Here is a 14,362-nt window from a genome sequence, read left to right as displayed (position 1 = left end):
TAGTTATTCCAGAAAGGCTTCCATGCTTCAAACATTTCTGGAACTCCTTTCAGAGTTGCCTCGGGGCCTCTGGCATGTTCTTTAAAATGTCCTTAAGCTGGGGCAAATATTCATCTTTCCAGGATAAATATGATTTTTGAAAAGAACTACCAATTATTCAGAGCCCCTTCCTGGTAAATATGGTAGATGATTAACCAGGTTAACATTTCTGGTTAATAAGGTGAGGTTATAATAAAGCCGTGATAATTATTTTTCTGTGGCTCGTAAACTGGTCATGATAGTGTTATACGTTAAGGTTAAGTAAAAGCAGCATGGTCAAGTTAGCAATTAAAACCCATTTTAGTGGGTTTATGATGTGAATGAACTCAGGCAGCACTGGGAGTCGTTACATATTTAAACAGTATTAAGTGTTTCTTTTTATGAAAATCTTAATTATGATATTCTCTGAGATCTGATTTCATAATATTAAAATGAGGCTTTAAGGAAAAACATTTAAATGCTAATGAAAGCTTTATTATTTCAGTATATACTCTCCTGGGCCTCTGGTCAAGGTGAGTAATGATCAGATGAATGAGCTGGCAACCTTCCTGCCCTCTGAAGTCTACTAGTAATTGGAAGCTAAATAACACTGTCTGTTTAATATATTTCATAATACCCCACCAACTTCTCCCAAACTGTCCCTGTTTTCTGGGCAATGAAATACCAGGGCACTTTAACATACATGAAGGTGGCTAGCTTTTTGCTAGAAGAATTTCAGAGAAGTCATTCTTAGTAGGCAGAAGACAGTGTTTGCCTCCACGCACGTTAACTTTCCCCCGTGTCTGCTCCTTACCCTCCAGGAACTTAGGATTTTCATGTTCTTCATCAACTCCAATTTCCTGTTTGACCTGATTCATGCTGCATTCTTTTCTTACTTCAATAATACATTGCTCAGATTTAGAACTGCAAAACCAGAATGTATGAGCAGGCAGTCACTGTTAGTCTCAGGTAATGAGAGGGACGTATGTAAATCCGAGGGGCTGCAGCACCAAGGTTTTACTGTTGTATATCCAAGATGGTCAAAAACATGACTACAAATAAGTTTGAAGGCAGATGTCTGTAAGATTCCCCTAGAAAGGACTGGTCTATCAGACCCAGATCTGAAGACATTTTACGAAAACAAAAATTGCCACCACCCCCTCACCCTCAACTCCACCTGAGGAATTTTGGCTTTTGAAGAAACTTTGGAAAGAAAATTGGACTAGTTTGGGACTAATATTCTTTTTGGGAATCTTCAAGGCCTTCATATGACTAAACCCAAACCAAATCTACTGCTGTCGAGTCGATTCCGACTCATAGTGACTTCATAGGGTTTCCAAGGCTCTCAATTTTTTTTTTTTTTAAGTATTTACAGAAGCCGATTGCTACATCTTTCTCCTGCAGAGCCGCTGTGGTTTTGAACCGCTGACCTTTTGGTTAGTAGTAGAGAGCTTTAAACACTGGACCACTACTGGGCCTTTATATTCCTCAAGTGTTTCTAAAACTAAATGTAAGCTCCATGAAGGCAGGGAAGCTTATCTATTTTTGTTCACTACTATATCCCTAGTGGAAACCCTGGTGGCATAGTTGTTAAAAGCTATGGCTGCTAACCAAAAGGTCAGCAGTTCGGATCCCCCAGGCACTCCTTGGAAACCCTATGGGGCAGTTCTACTCCATCCTATAGGGTCGCTATGAGTCGGAATAGACTTGAGGGCAGTGGGTTTGGTTTTGGTTTTTATATTCCTAGCAGGTTCCTGGTGGTGCAAACGGTTTGCCCTTGAGTATTAACCTAGAGGTTGGTGGTTCAAACCCACCCAGTGGTACCACAGAAGAAAGGCCTGGCAATCTGTAACACATGGGGTTGCCATGAGTCAGGATCAACTTGACAGCAATGGGTTTGGCTTTTTTTTTTTTTAATATTCCTAGTGCCTAGAAGGAGCCCTGGTGGCGCAGTGGTTAAGCACTCATCTGCTAACCAAAAGGCCAGTTCAAACCAACCAGCTGCTCTGTGGAAGAAAGATGTGGCAGTCTACTTCTGTAAAGGTTTACGGCTTTGGAAACCTTACGAGGGCAGTTCTACTCTGTCTACAGGGGTGCTGCTAGTTGGGATTGAGTTTGGTTTTCTGGTTCTAGTGCCTTGAACACTGTCTGGCCTGTGTCAAGTGCTTCGTGGCTATTTGCTGAATTAATGTATGCCATCAAAAGAGTCTTTATATAAAACCATGCAAAATCTAGTTTTTCTTGGGAGTTCTGTGTGTAGCTCCCCTACCTCAATGAGGTATTGAAAGCCAGGATTGGCCTAGTAGATCTCTCATTTCCAGATGGTACCATTTCCAGAGTCATGCAAAATCCACCCCTCCTTTGAGGATGATGAAGGTCAGCTATGATACGTTCTACCCTTTCTTACTAGCAACCATCTACCAATCACCTGCTAATTCTCTAATATTCATTAAGAAAGTCAGCTCCCAATTCATTCTTCTTGTCCATACCTACCTCCTGTCACCACCTTTGTTCTGCAGATGACCCATCCAGTTTCTGGCCTCATTCCTTCCCCTACTTCACTTCGGTAATCACCACATCCACTCCAGGATTCTACTCCTACAACCACACCTTTGGTAGTTGTAGTTCAGTGTAATAACCATACTAATAATTGCTAAGATTTGAGGGCTTATTATGTGCCAGACACTGTGCTAAGTGCCACTCAGGCCTTATATCTTATTTAATCTTCCCAATGGCTCTACGAAGACACTGAGGTACATACAGAAGGATTTAAACACACTCAGCTCAGAAGGTATGTGAACCCAGGTGGGTCAGACTCTTCAGCCTGTGCTCTTAACCATCCTTTTGGGATGAAAAGAATCAAGATTTAAACCCCAGCTTTGACACATCTATCACACAGGCTTTCTGACCTTGAGCAAAATAAAAACCTGAGCCTCAGTTTTTTTAGTCATAATATACTGTCAGTACGTTAAGTGTCTTAGCAAAGTACCTAAGATACCACAAACATTTGTTTCATTCATTCCAACAACAAATGCTTGAGAATCTCCCAAACTTCCAACCCTGTGCTAAGTACCTCTAGAGATAGCAGTGAACGAGACATACAAAGTCCCTGCCTTCACAGATCCGATGCTACCTTTGAATCCCACACCCTACTCCCCCACTCTTACATACTGTTACGTCTACAATGCTTTTGCTCCACTCCTCCACTCCTTTGCCTAGTTAGTTATGACACATCCTTTAGATCTGTTACGGGGGTTTTCTTTGGGGATGCCTACTTTGTTCCCCTACACTAGACTGACTGCCTTTGATATATGTTCTTGAAAATCTGTATTTCTTTCATGTTGACTACTTGTATCAGTTCACAATTATACATTAATTAGTGTGATTAGTATAATTTTGTCGGTCTCTCCAGGTTCTTAAGTACTATGTTGGCAGGGACCTTGTCTTGTTTTGCTCACTACTGTATCCCTAGTATCTAGCACTGTGCCTGGCTTATACACCTATGGGCATGAAAGTGAAAGAGCAAGATGGGTTTAGGGATCTGCAAGTAGCTTGATGTGTATGGAGTTTTATGTGACTGAAGAAAGGAGAAGGAACTGAGGCTACACAGAGGATCTAAAGCAATGGCTTTCAAACTCTTTTGACCAAAATCCACAGTAAGAAATACACTTTATATCACTTTGACACACAAGCATGTACATATGCATATATAACATAGTTTATATCCCAATACTTAACCAATAGTTCATATAATGCATTCTATTTTGCTTTCTAAATAAGTGACTCCAGTTCACTAAACTGCTATTATAACCCACTAATGGGTTGTGTACTACAGTTAGAACAGGAGGAGGAGGAGGAGGAGAACCACTTACATACAGTCATTCTTGTGTGTCACGCTCAGAAATTTGGATTTTACCTCTGAGACAATAAGGGATCCACTGAAGGATTTTACGCAAGGAAATGCCCTCATTAGATTGCTTTATAGCAAGATAACTGTGGCTGATTGAAAAGAGGCAGAGTAGAGGCTGGGAAATCTTGAGAATAGGTTGACATCTTTGAAGGTTTATTTCTCCTCCTCCTCCAGTGCGTGAGACTATTCTTATCAGGATACAGTTAGTTCTACCTTATTCATTTTAATGGCTATACAGCCTTACACGGTAGGGGATGCATCACAATTTAATCAAACCCCAGCCCCCAGTGATGGATAGTTAGGTTATCTGGTAGTTAACCTGCCCATTCAATATCCACTGACCCCCTTTTGCCTTGCTCACTGAACCCTGATTTTGTTCCAGCCCCACGTCATGGTTCATGATTGGCTTAGGCCAACTGTGACCATCCTATCGTCCACTTTTTCAGCTTCCCTTGCAGCTATGAGTATAGCCCATTATCCAGTTTTGGCTCTGAGGAAAAGTCTGCTGTGAGAGCTTCTGAGTAAGTTTTTGCTTTCTTGATAGGAGAGAACACTGTTTTTGTTGCTCTCTTTCTCCTTTCTTCCTAATTTGGACATGAATGAAGTCAGAGAAATCATTTTCCAACTACAAGGCCATACGCCAACACTTAGAATAATAAAGCAGAAAGGCAGAAGGAAAAGTCTGGGTCCTGATACACACTGACAGATAGACTCATTTTAAACAATCCAAATATATTTCCACATTAAATTCTGAAAAAGTAAAATGCAATGATTTAGATCAAAGATTCAGATCAGAGATATAAGTGGTACCTTACAAAAAGAAGCAGCACACTTAGAATAAGATGTTGGGAAAAATACTTTCAACTGTTCCTGAGAACACCTTTAGGTGTTGGGTCCAGAAATACCTTCTTGCTCCCTGCCAAGAACATTCCTCTGTTCTGCAAGCTGATATGGTGATCTTTGTACACGGTCTCTGACACCTCTTGCTTTCTTCTCAGATTTTTATCTTCTTTTGCCTATTCTTTGAGGATATGCCAAATTAAGAAACAATCTTTTACATGAAAAGTTGGAAGGTTTTTTGAGTGAGCCATTACTTTTCTTAAGTTTACAGCTAGGATAAAGTAAAAACTGTTTCAAAACAGCTCAGGAAAAAAAAAGACTAAGTTCTCTTCTTTTTGAAGATAAGTGTTTCCTCCAGCTATTTAGTAGTAAGAAAACAATTTGTTATTTTACTGTAATGTTAATGGTTCCTTCTGTTCTCAATTTTGTCAACTTCTCAATATTCTGGCAAAAATGTGTTAGATTTCTCAAAATTCAGCAACTTCTTGTGTCACTTAAATCAAATATTCAAAAGCCATTAAATTAGTAAATTTATAACTGTGTGAATAAACTATCATTGAAAATAAGACACAGAACAATTTTATGCATAATCCAAATTGTACATAATTCAAATCTATGCTTCTCAACAATTAGAAGCAGCTCACATTTGTATTGCTTTTACAGTTTACACTGTGTTTCTATATACATTTTCTCATTTGCTATTTGAGACAGATATATGAGATATTATTCCTATTTTACAGGTGTAAACAGAAATTATTCACTGCTTTTCTTTTTATACACTATATAGAGTAGCCCTGAGACATCAGATCTGCAAAGGATTTAGTAATGCAAATACCACATATATTTCAATTTTTATCACCATTCCCAGTTTCCCTTTTCTTAAGAAAACAATGAAAAAAAGCTTTCCCCAATCTCCCTGGTGATATAATGGTTAAGCTTTTGGCTGCTGACAAAAAGGTTGGTGGGGTTCAGAGCCACTGGGGCTCCATGGAAGACCTGGCGATCTACTCCCGTAAAGATTACAGCCTAGAAAACCCTATGAAAAAGAAAACCTGATGGGGCAGTTCTATTCTGTCACATGGGGTAGCTATGAGTCAAAATGGGCTGGAGGGTACCTAACAACAGCAATAATAAAAATGGTAAATATTAGAGACAGTTGTATGCCAACCCAATGAGTGAGCTCCACCAGACGCAAAATCTGTTTTGGGGGTCATATATTATTATTTTGGGGGAGCCCTGGTGGTGCAGTAGTTAAGAACTCTGCTGCTAACCAAAAGGTTGGCAGTTTGAATCCACCAGCCACTCCCCGGAAACCCTATGGGGCAGTTCTACTCTGTCCTGTAGGGTCACTATGAGTCGGAATTGACTCAATGGCAATGGGTTTAGTTTTTTTTAGGGTTAGATTATCATGGGAGTTCCCAGGTGGTACAAATGATTAACACCCTCGGCCACTAATCTAAAGGTTGGAAGGTCAAGTCTACCTGGAGGTACCTCAAAAGAAAGGCCTGGCAATCTACTTCTAAAAAAAATCAACCATGGAAAACCCTACAGAGCAGAGCTCTACTCTGACACATATGGGGTCACCGTGACTTGGAGTTGACTCAACAGCAACTGGTTTTTGTTTTTTTTTTTAAATACATTATTAGCTATATAAGGGACCAGCACCAGACCAGAATCACATTCAGACTAGTGACAATGCAATAACTTTTTTCTATTTTAGAGAAAACAAGGTAGGACATTTTTGTTGTCTCCAGTCCTGAGTGAGTGAGTGTGTGTGTTCAGATATGTAGGTATCCAGGAAGAATACAGAAAAAGACCTTTTCCTTTTCCTCACTCCTCTTTATTCCTAAGGACTCTAAACTTTAGCTGGAAATCCCAAAAGGTAGTACCTTTCTTTCGGAATTATCTACCCTACTGTACAATTTTTTTCACCAGGATTTTCCATTTCTTTTTTTTAAATTTTGTAGCTATTTCTTTATAATAGATGGGGGAGCTATAACTTCTGTTCACTCTCAGAAAAGGGACAGTTCCAGCGTTAGTTACCAGCAAAAAGCTGAGAGAAGGCTGAGCAGAAGCAAAGAGAATAGTGATAACTGGCAGAGCAGTGACACCTGTACCCAGAAGGCTGCACTGCAGTTCTCCAGTATCTGAGGTTATCCTTCTGCCAGTTTAAAGAGGGAAATTCTGGCTGGTTATAAGTTCAAAACAGACCAATGTATTTAAATCCTTGCTTCAATGAATCACTCTTTTTGATGTGATAATACTGTTTTTATTGCGTTTGAGTATATCTGCAAATATCTTGAGTTTGAGGCCCTGGTTGGCTAATCGGTTTGCACTAGCAATCAGATTTCTCTGGTACAACTCCATTGCCAGCAATGGGATTTATCAAAACTACGAATGCCAGCACACTGAGTATTTTAATACTGTACTACTCAGTTTTTCATCTCTAAAGTTCTCATTAGCTACGAAACACACCAAAAGTAAATGCTTGATATATAGTACAAGTTAATCGATTCTTCACAGAAGAAAACAATAAAAAGCTAATTTCCTACAACATGTCACCTGTTCATTAAGTCTTCAATGGTATTACTTAGGCTATATTTCAAGGATAATGAAGTCTGTGTACCACTACCCATATTTTCTCAATGTTTTTATCTAGTTTCTAAAGGAATAAACAAGGATGCACATGGTTAAAACTTTTTTATAAACTTCTCATGTTTCTTTTGCTGTGCATCTTAGAATAATGAATATATGGACATTGGACAAATGTACAAAGACAAATGTACATTCAGGTCATCAGTGGTTATATAGATCCTGCTTTTATGGTATTTGCTTATATGGGGAATGTAAATGACTAGATAACACAGTTTGATAAGCTCATCTGCGCCCTGTGAACTTTAGTCCACTATAGCATAACTTGATTCAGTCACTATTTATTTGTTTAAAAAATGGTTTTTAAAAGCTGCAAAGTTTACCAACATAACTAAACCATACTTTATTACACACTTTTGAGTCCTGAGGGAGTAAATTATGACATAGTTCCCTGGTGCCACTGATGCTTTTGTAGGGGAAAGTTCTGCAATAAAGAGTTTCCAAACTCTTTTTAAATGCCTGAATTTTGTTCTCTGATTGACCTTCACTCTGTACTCCCTTTTACCCAAGGCATGGATCCTGAAGCATCTTTTTGAGGCTTAGTTTCTGGGAAGTTTTCAGCAAACCTCTCTCGTGCTTTGTCCCAGTTCTTTTTGCTCTTGTTTTGGAGAAGGTGAACATCTTCAACTGAGGATGCTTTCCCTGTCCCCAAGCCTGCATGTGTCCGCCGAAGCTGAAGCTGAATCTGTTACCAAAAGTTGAGCAGAAAATGTATTTTAGAGTCTAAACACACTTACATCTACTGCATTCTACTTTTAATGATAATTCTTTGATTTATTAGAGATTGATGAAGGAAAAAAAAAAAAAACTCTAAACCTGTCAAATGCACCAAATACATACAGGAGGGTGCATCGTACATGTTGTTTAAACTCATTTTTCTACATTATCCTGCCTGTCAATAAGTACAGCTGACTCTACAAAAAACAGGGCTCCTTAAATAGCAATCACCAAATTTCATTGAAGTACTACAGAACGTATCACCACACTCTAATCAGAAGTAAAGGCAATGGAAATACTTAAACCTACTGTCCTATCCTCACTTAAGTAAGTGAACAGGTAGGTTAAACATTAAGAATCATAAAGAGAACATGACTGTTTGTTTTCATAATCAAGAGGATGACTTCTCATTATTTTGGAACATTGAAAGTTACCACTTGTTGAGTGCCTCATGCATGTTAGGCACCATGCTAGGGGCTTCATAATCATGTCATCCCTGAAAAAGTAGTTCTTATTATCCCCATTTTGCATAAGAAAACCGAAGTTTGAAACTGCCCAAAGTCACACTGAGATTAAGTGATAAAATATATATTCTAACCTAGATCTGACTATAAAGCTCATATTCTTCCATTGTACCTCAATGAAAATGAGAAAATTGACATTTTACCAACACCAATTCATCCATTATTTCTTTACGAAGGAAGTAATTATGAAGAGAGGTTTTTAAGTCATACTACTTTTAAAGGTTTTTATGGAAGAAAATTTGGACCTACTATGAATTATGGTACCATGAAATTAAACCACTGTATTGTTTTCCAGGGCAGTGGTGGTTCAATGGTAGAATTCTTGCCTTTCATGTGGAAGAACCAGGTTCAACTGCCAGCCAGTGCACCTCAGGCACAGCCACCACCTGTCAGTGGAGGCTTACAGGTTTCTGTGATGCCGAACAGGTCTCAACAGAACTTCCAGACTAACATGGCTAGAAAAAAAGGCCTGGTGATCTACTTCCAAAAACCTACCAAGGAAAACCCTATGGATCACAATGGCCAAAACTCTAACCCATTATGGGAATGGTGCTGGACTGGGAAGCATTTTGTGCCTCTGTGCATGGAGTCACCATGAGTCTGTGGCCTACTCTATAGCAGCTACAACATTGTTTTCCAGACATCAGTCTCTATATTGCTTTTTATATGTTCTGACTCTTGAACCTAACCGATTCTCCAGTTAATACAGAATCTGCCTATTTGTAAATTAACACTGTGACTGTTCTTGCAATGTTTAGTATCAGGCACAGTAAGGAAGTCATTAAAAACAACTAAGACATAGATGAAATTTTGGCTCAGAAAAAAGCCCTTATTATCTATTATCCTAGCTTCAGAGCCTTGGTGGCGCAGTGGTTAAGGTCTCAGGCTGCTAACCAAAGGTAGGCCGTATGAATCCACCAGCTGCTCCTTGGAAACCCTGTGGGGCAGTTCTACCGTCATACAGGGTTGCTATGAGTTGGAATCAACTTGACAGCAACTGGTTTTATCCTAGCCTCAATGTAGAAAAAAGCTTAAAAAAAAGACTTCTTAAAAACAAAAGACAAAAAGATATATTTGGTAATTGTAAATTTCATGAAGGTAGTAATCATGTTTCTTTTTGCTTGCTCCTACATTCCTAGCACCTAAGACAGTAAATGTCTACTCTAAGTGAATAAAAATAAAACAAACAAAAAAACGGAAGTCTTACCGGAGTTTTCATTCCTCCACCATCCTTCCCTAGGCCCTCTCCTTTTTTCCAACCCATCTTCTCCAACATCTTCCGACCTTTGTTGCTATCAGTAATTTCACTTTAAGAAAAAATTAAGACAGCTGATTTATTTTAAAAGACCATTTAGATGACATTTATAATACATTAATAAATCTAACTGTTAGGCATTACCTAATAAAGTTGAAGATACATAAATGTTATTCCACTCCTAAATATATACCTAACAGAAAAGCATGCACATGTGCATCAAAAGATACATGTAAGAATGTTCTTGCAGCAGTAACAACAACAGCCACAAACTGGCAACAATCCACATGTCCATCAATGATAAAATGGATACATAAATTGTGATGTATTCATTCAACAGAACATTATATAGCAATGAAAATATACCTAACGAAATGGTGACCAAAAGAATATAGATACAAAATGAATACTGAAATATTCCATTTATTTAAAATGTAGAAATAAGTGAAATTAATTTATTGCTATTGAAGTCTGGGTAGTGGTTACCTTTGAAGAGGAGAGAGGGACAGTTAGTGACAAGAAGGGGGCACAAGGAGAGTAAGCTTCTGGGGTACTGATAATTTTATGGAAGCAACTGGCCGTGTCTTTCTCCTAGGAACACTGGGTGGGTCTGAACCGCCAAACTTTCAGTTAGCAGTCAACCACACTTTACTGTTTGTGTCACCAGTCAAACATAATAAAAAAGTTAAAATAAAAACTCTTTGTCCTATGTGTTCAAGCTCTTCTAATTTAAGGGTATTTTAATTTTACATCTTATCACTGTCTTTCCAGTTCTACAAAATTTGTTAAATTAGCTCTTTAATAACAATAAACCAAATAATGTCAGGCCAATGTCTTTCATTTTTTGTCTTCTAATTTAACTCATAAGCAATCTTCATATTCTCCAACAAAAATTTTAAAAAATAGTAAAGAAGAAGTCATGTTGCTTAGTGTATCTAACTTATATTTCATCAAATCTGACTCCATCAATTGTAAGATACACCACTATATTATGTACCACTAAGAAAAAACTGCTACATTTATAATACTCCTTCAATTTCATGGACGTTAAAATGTTTAAAAGTAGTAGTATACCTTAAAAATAAGTGACATATGATAATCAAAATTTTGTAATTAGTTATCTGTTCTGTATGACAGATTTAAATTTTAAAGAAATCCAGAATTAACATTCTGAAAAAGAAAAAAAAATTAGCCAATGTATGATTAAATGCAAAAATATGGTCACTGTATAGGCCTCAAGATCACATTATCACTTTAACTATTTTATCCAGAGAAAAGAACTAAATCAAAAAAAGATAAATGAGAAAAACAGTATTTAGGGTCACCAAAAGTATTTGAGTATTATAAAAGCATACCAATTGCTTACTATCCTAGCTTTCTAGACAATTTGGTATATAAATGTACGCTCAGTCCGCTGAGTGATTAGAATGTTAGGTATATGTATATGTGTGTTTAAGTAAGTGCACACACATATATGCTCACCAATTTTCTAGGAAATAGCAGAATTCTAGTATTAGAAAAAAAAATATTAGAGGGAGGTGTAAATAAACTTAGTGTTTCCATGCTCTCAACCATTCATTTAAAGGCTACATATCAGAATATACAGTCTTGTAAATCAGAGATTACTTTATGAATGTGTTTACACAGTGGAACACACAATGTTTCAAGCCATTGTAATTTCATACTTACGAATGAACAGATGCAGGGGCATCGTCTCTTTGGAAAGGTCCTTCACTTCCAATCTGTTCTCTACGTTTTCCAGCTCTATCTTTATATTTTGGATTCTTCAGTGCCTTTTCATCTTCATAGTCTGTATTCTTTATAAACACAGAATATTCATCAAGGAAAAGAAAGCTGATGAATAAAAATGTAACTTCTGTACATCTGGCATCATTAACAAATATGGTTCAATGTGGCTTCTACAAACAATTAAATCAAACAAGCCGTAACACAGAATACTTATGTTATTAAATGTTATTTTTTTCTACGTTTTAAAATTTTAATATTTCAAGTTGTATCACAACATACATTTAATTGTAAGAAGAAAATATTGTGAAATTTAGTATATTTTGACTTAATGCTGTGTACTCATTTTCTCATATAAACTATGGGTACTCGAAGAAATACGTAGAAGTCCTGGGGTTGAAAAAAAATCTATTTCACTTTTTCTCTAAAGAAACTAGAAGTCCCAAAGAACCTAAAGTAGTTTTATACTGGAAAAATATAGAAAGTCTTTAACGAACAAGGCAAAAAAAAAAAAATCCTGGCAGTGATAATAACTTCTCTGCTGCAATACAGCTCCGTTATATAGACACTTAACAAATATTTACTAAGAGTGTGTTAAACTTCATGCCAGGTGTTGGAATGCAAAGAAATTTATCATCCAGGAGGGAAGACACGCACGATCTTTGACATGATACAGTATGCCTAAGTCAACAATAAAGATATACCCAAGGTGTGGCAGTAGCACAAATGAAGCCAACCAAACTAATCCCACTGCCTTAAGAGTCGATTTTGACTCATAATGACCCTATAAAACAGAGTAGAACTGCCCCATACAGTTCCAAGGCTATAAATCTTTACAGGTGCAGACTGCCACATCTTTTTCCCCAGAGTGGCTAGTGGGTTTGAACTGCTGACCTTTTGGTTAGCAGCCAAGTGTTTTTAACCTTTGTGCCACCAGGGCTTCTTGGCGCAAAAAAGGAGTCAATTCAGCCGGGGGCTTCAGGCAAGGCTTTCCTTCCCCTTTGCTATTACTTGATCTTTATGTAAAAAGTATGTACAATATTCATCCAGAGATGCCAACAACTGGTAGAGCAATTCGAGGGAAGTACAACATCAGTTTTTACTTAACACTTTTACAAGGAAGAAAAATATAGAACCCTGATGGCTTTTTCCCCCTGAAAGTTATCTAAAAATTTCGTTAAAATTTTTGAGAAAACATTTTATCATCTCCTTACATATCTTGTATTTTCCTCTCAAACTGGCCCATTCTGACACTTTTCCTATTATGTTTTCTCTTATTATAATACTAACAATGAAAAGTACTACTTTGCAGAAAAATGCCATTTAGCAGCATCTTCTTTTCCTTCATCTTCATGAAGTGGAAAAGGCACTGGAGAAATACACTTAAGACCTAGATTCTATATTTAGTTTTGTCATGTAGTAGTGAGCTTTAGTTTCTCAAATGTAAACTGGAAATATTAATTACCTACTCTACTTACTCCCAGGGCTAAATAGTAACTTCTGTCTGAAGGCATTTTTATTCAAAATCAGATGTACAGTTTAACACATGAAACGATATTTAACATCCTTACCTGTAAACCATATTTTACTCGTATTTTCTTTAATTCTTTTCTTCTTTCCAACTCTTTTTCCTCTTTACTTAGTGCTGGACCAGCTAAAAGAAAAAAGTGACTTCAGTTTAAAACACACACACACTCATCTGACAGGTTTTGCATAAAATTAATATACTAATGTTATTTAATGAAAAAATAACAGTATTAGTACCCCATCGACAGATTACCAAAAAATCACATAATAATATAAAAGGATTTTGTGTTGTGATGACATCCTTTCAGCATTTTTGGTCACTAAATCTACTTGTAAAGTAAGCCAGATCCACAATCTAATGGATTATAGGAAAGTTACAGTACGGATACTAAGATGAAGACCAAACATCTCAATTTTTCAGTATTGTTACTATAACAGAATCCCAAAGGCAGAATATTAAGTGAATTTTCCAAGAAAAAATATGTGAAAGAAAAAAAAAAAACCATAGAATACAAGATTCATGTTACTGTAATATGCCATACCCACTTTCATAATCCAATATTAGAAAACTAAATATAACAATGCATATACTTGTTATCTGGGGGGAAATTGTGGGAAAAAACACTACCTCTTACTAGTTCAAAATATCTATTTAAATTTTAGGAGCCTTAGATGGGTGGATTGAAAGCAGCATACTACAATATTACTTATTATAGAAAATAATGCATATACAGACAACGTACCAACATGAGCTATAAATAGGACAGCAAACACACCAACCATAACCCTTAATCCCTTGGTCTATTATTTCCAATATTAACATTATACAGTTTAACTGTGGATAATTTTTTCCTATTAAAAGGAAACCAATCTTGATTATAATTATGTCACAATTACTCTTTTGAAGGACATTTACGACCACTGCAGTGTTGCTTCAAAAGCTACTGAACTGGTTAGCAAAAACAGAGCTAATGAGCATCTTTCCTCTCAGAACATAACCTAATGCACTAATATCACATAGCTAATATACAGAAAAATTAACTACAGTAAAACCTGCGAAAGCCCGCGTGAGGTGAAAACCTGTCAGAGAAGGAAAACTCAAATACTTTCCCACTAAAAATGATAGAGAAATCGTTAAGACTGCACACTGTCAAAAGGCAGAAAACTTGTAAG

General features: G+C 37.0%; 1 protein-coding gene across 2 annotated transcripts in view; it reads right to left on the bottom strand.

Moving 5' to 3' along the window:
- Nucleotides 1-5,130: 5,130 nt before the first annotated feature.
- AGGF1 (angiogenic factor with G-patch and FHA domains 1) overlaps nucleotides 5,131-14,362 on the bottom strand; it is a 46,477-nt gene continuing 37,245 nt past the window's right edge. For both annotated transcript variants that reach the window (XM_049866230.1, XM_049866239.1), the window contains 4 exons: nucleotides 13,234-13,316; nucleotides 11,606-11,733; nucleotides 9,869-9,968; nucleotides 5,131-8,105 (listed from right to left, as the gene is read on the bottom strand). In XM_049866230.1, coding sequence (XP_049722187.1) covers nucleotides 7,905-8,105; nucleotides 9,869-9,968; nucleotides 11,606-11,733; nucleotides 13,234-13,316 — 512 coding nt within the window. In that variant the 3' untranslated portion in view covers nucleotides 5,131-7,904. The remainder of the gene's footprint in view (nucleotides 8,106-9,868; nucleotides 9,969-11,605; nucleotides 11,734-13,233; nucleotides 13,317-14,362) is intronic.

The sequence above is a fragment of the Elephas maximus genome, chromosome 2, assembly GCF_024166365.1.
Source record: "Elephas maximus indicus isolate mEleMax1 chromosome 2, mEleMax1 primary haplotype, whole genome shotgun sequence".
In the NCBI taxonomy this organism is placed as follows: domain Eukaryota; kingdom Metazoa; phylum Chordata; class Mammalia; order Proboscidea; family Elephantidae; genus Elephas; species Elephas maximus.
The sequence above is the reverse complement of the archived record's forward strand: the minus strand, read 5'-3'. Positions and strand labels throughout refer to the sequence as shown.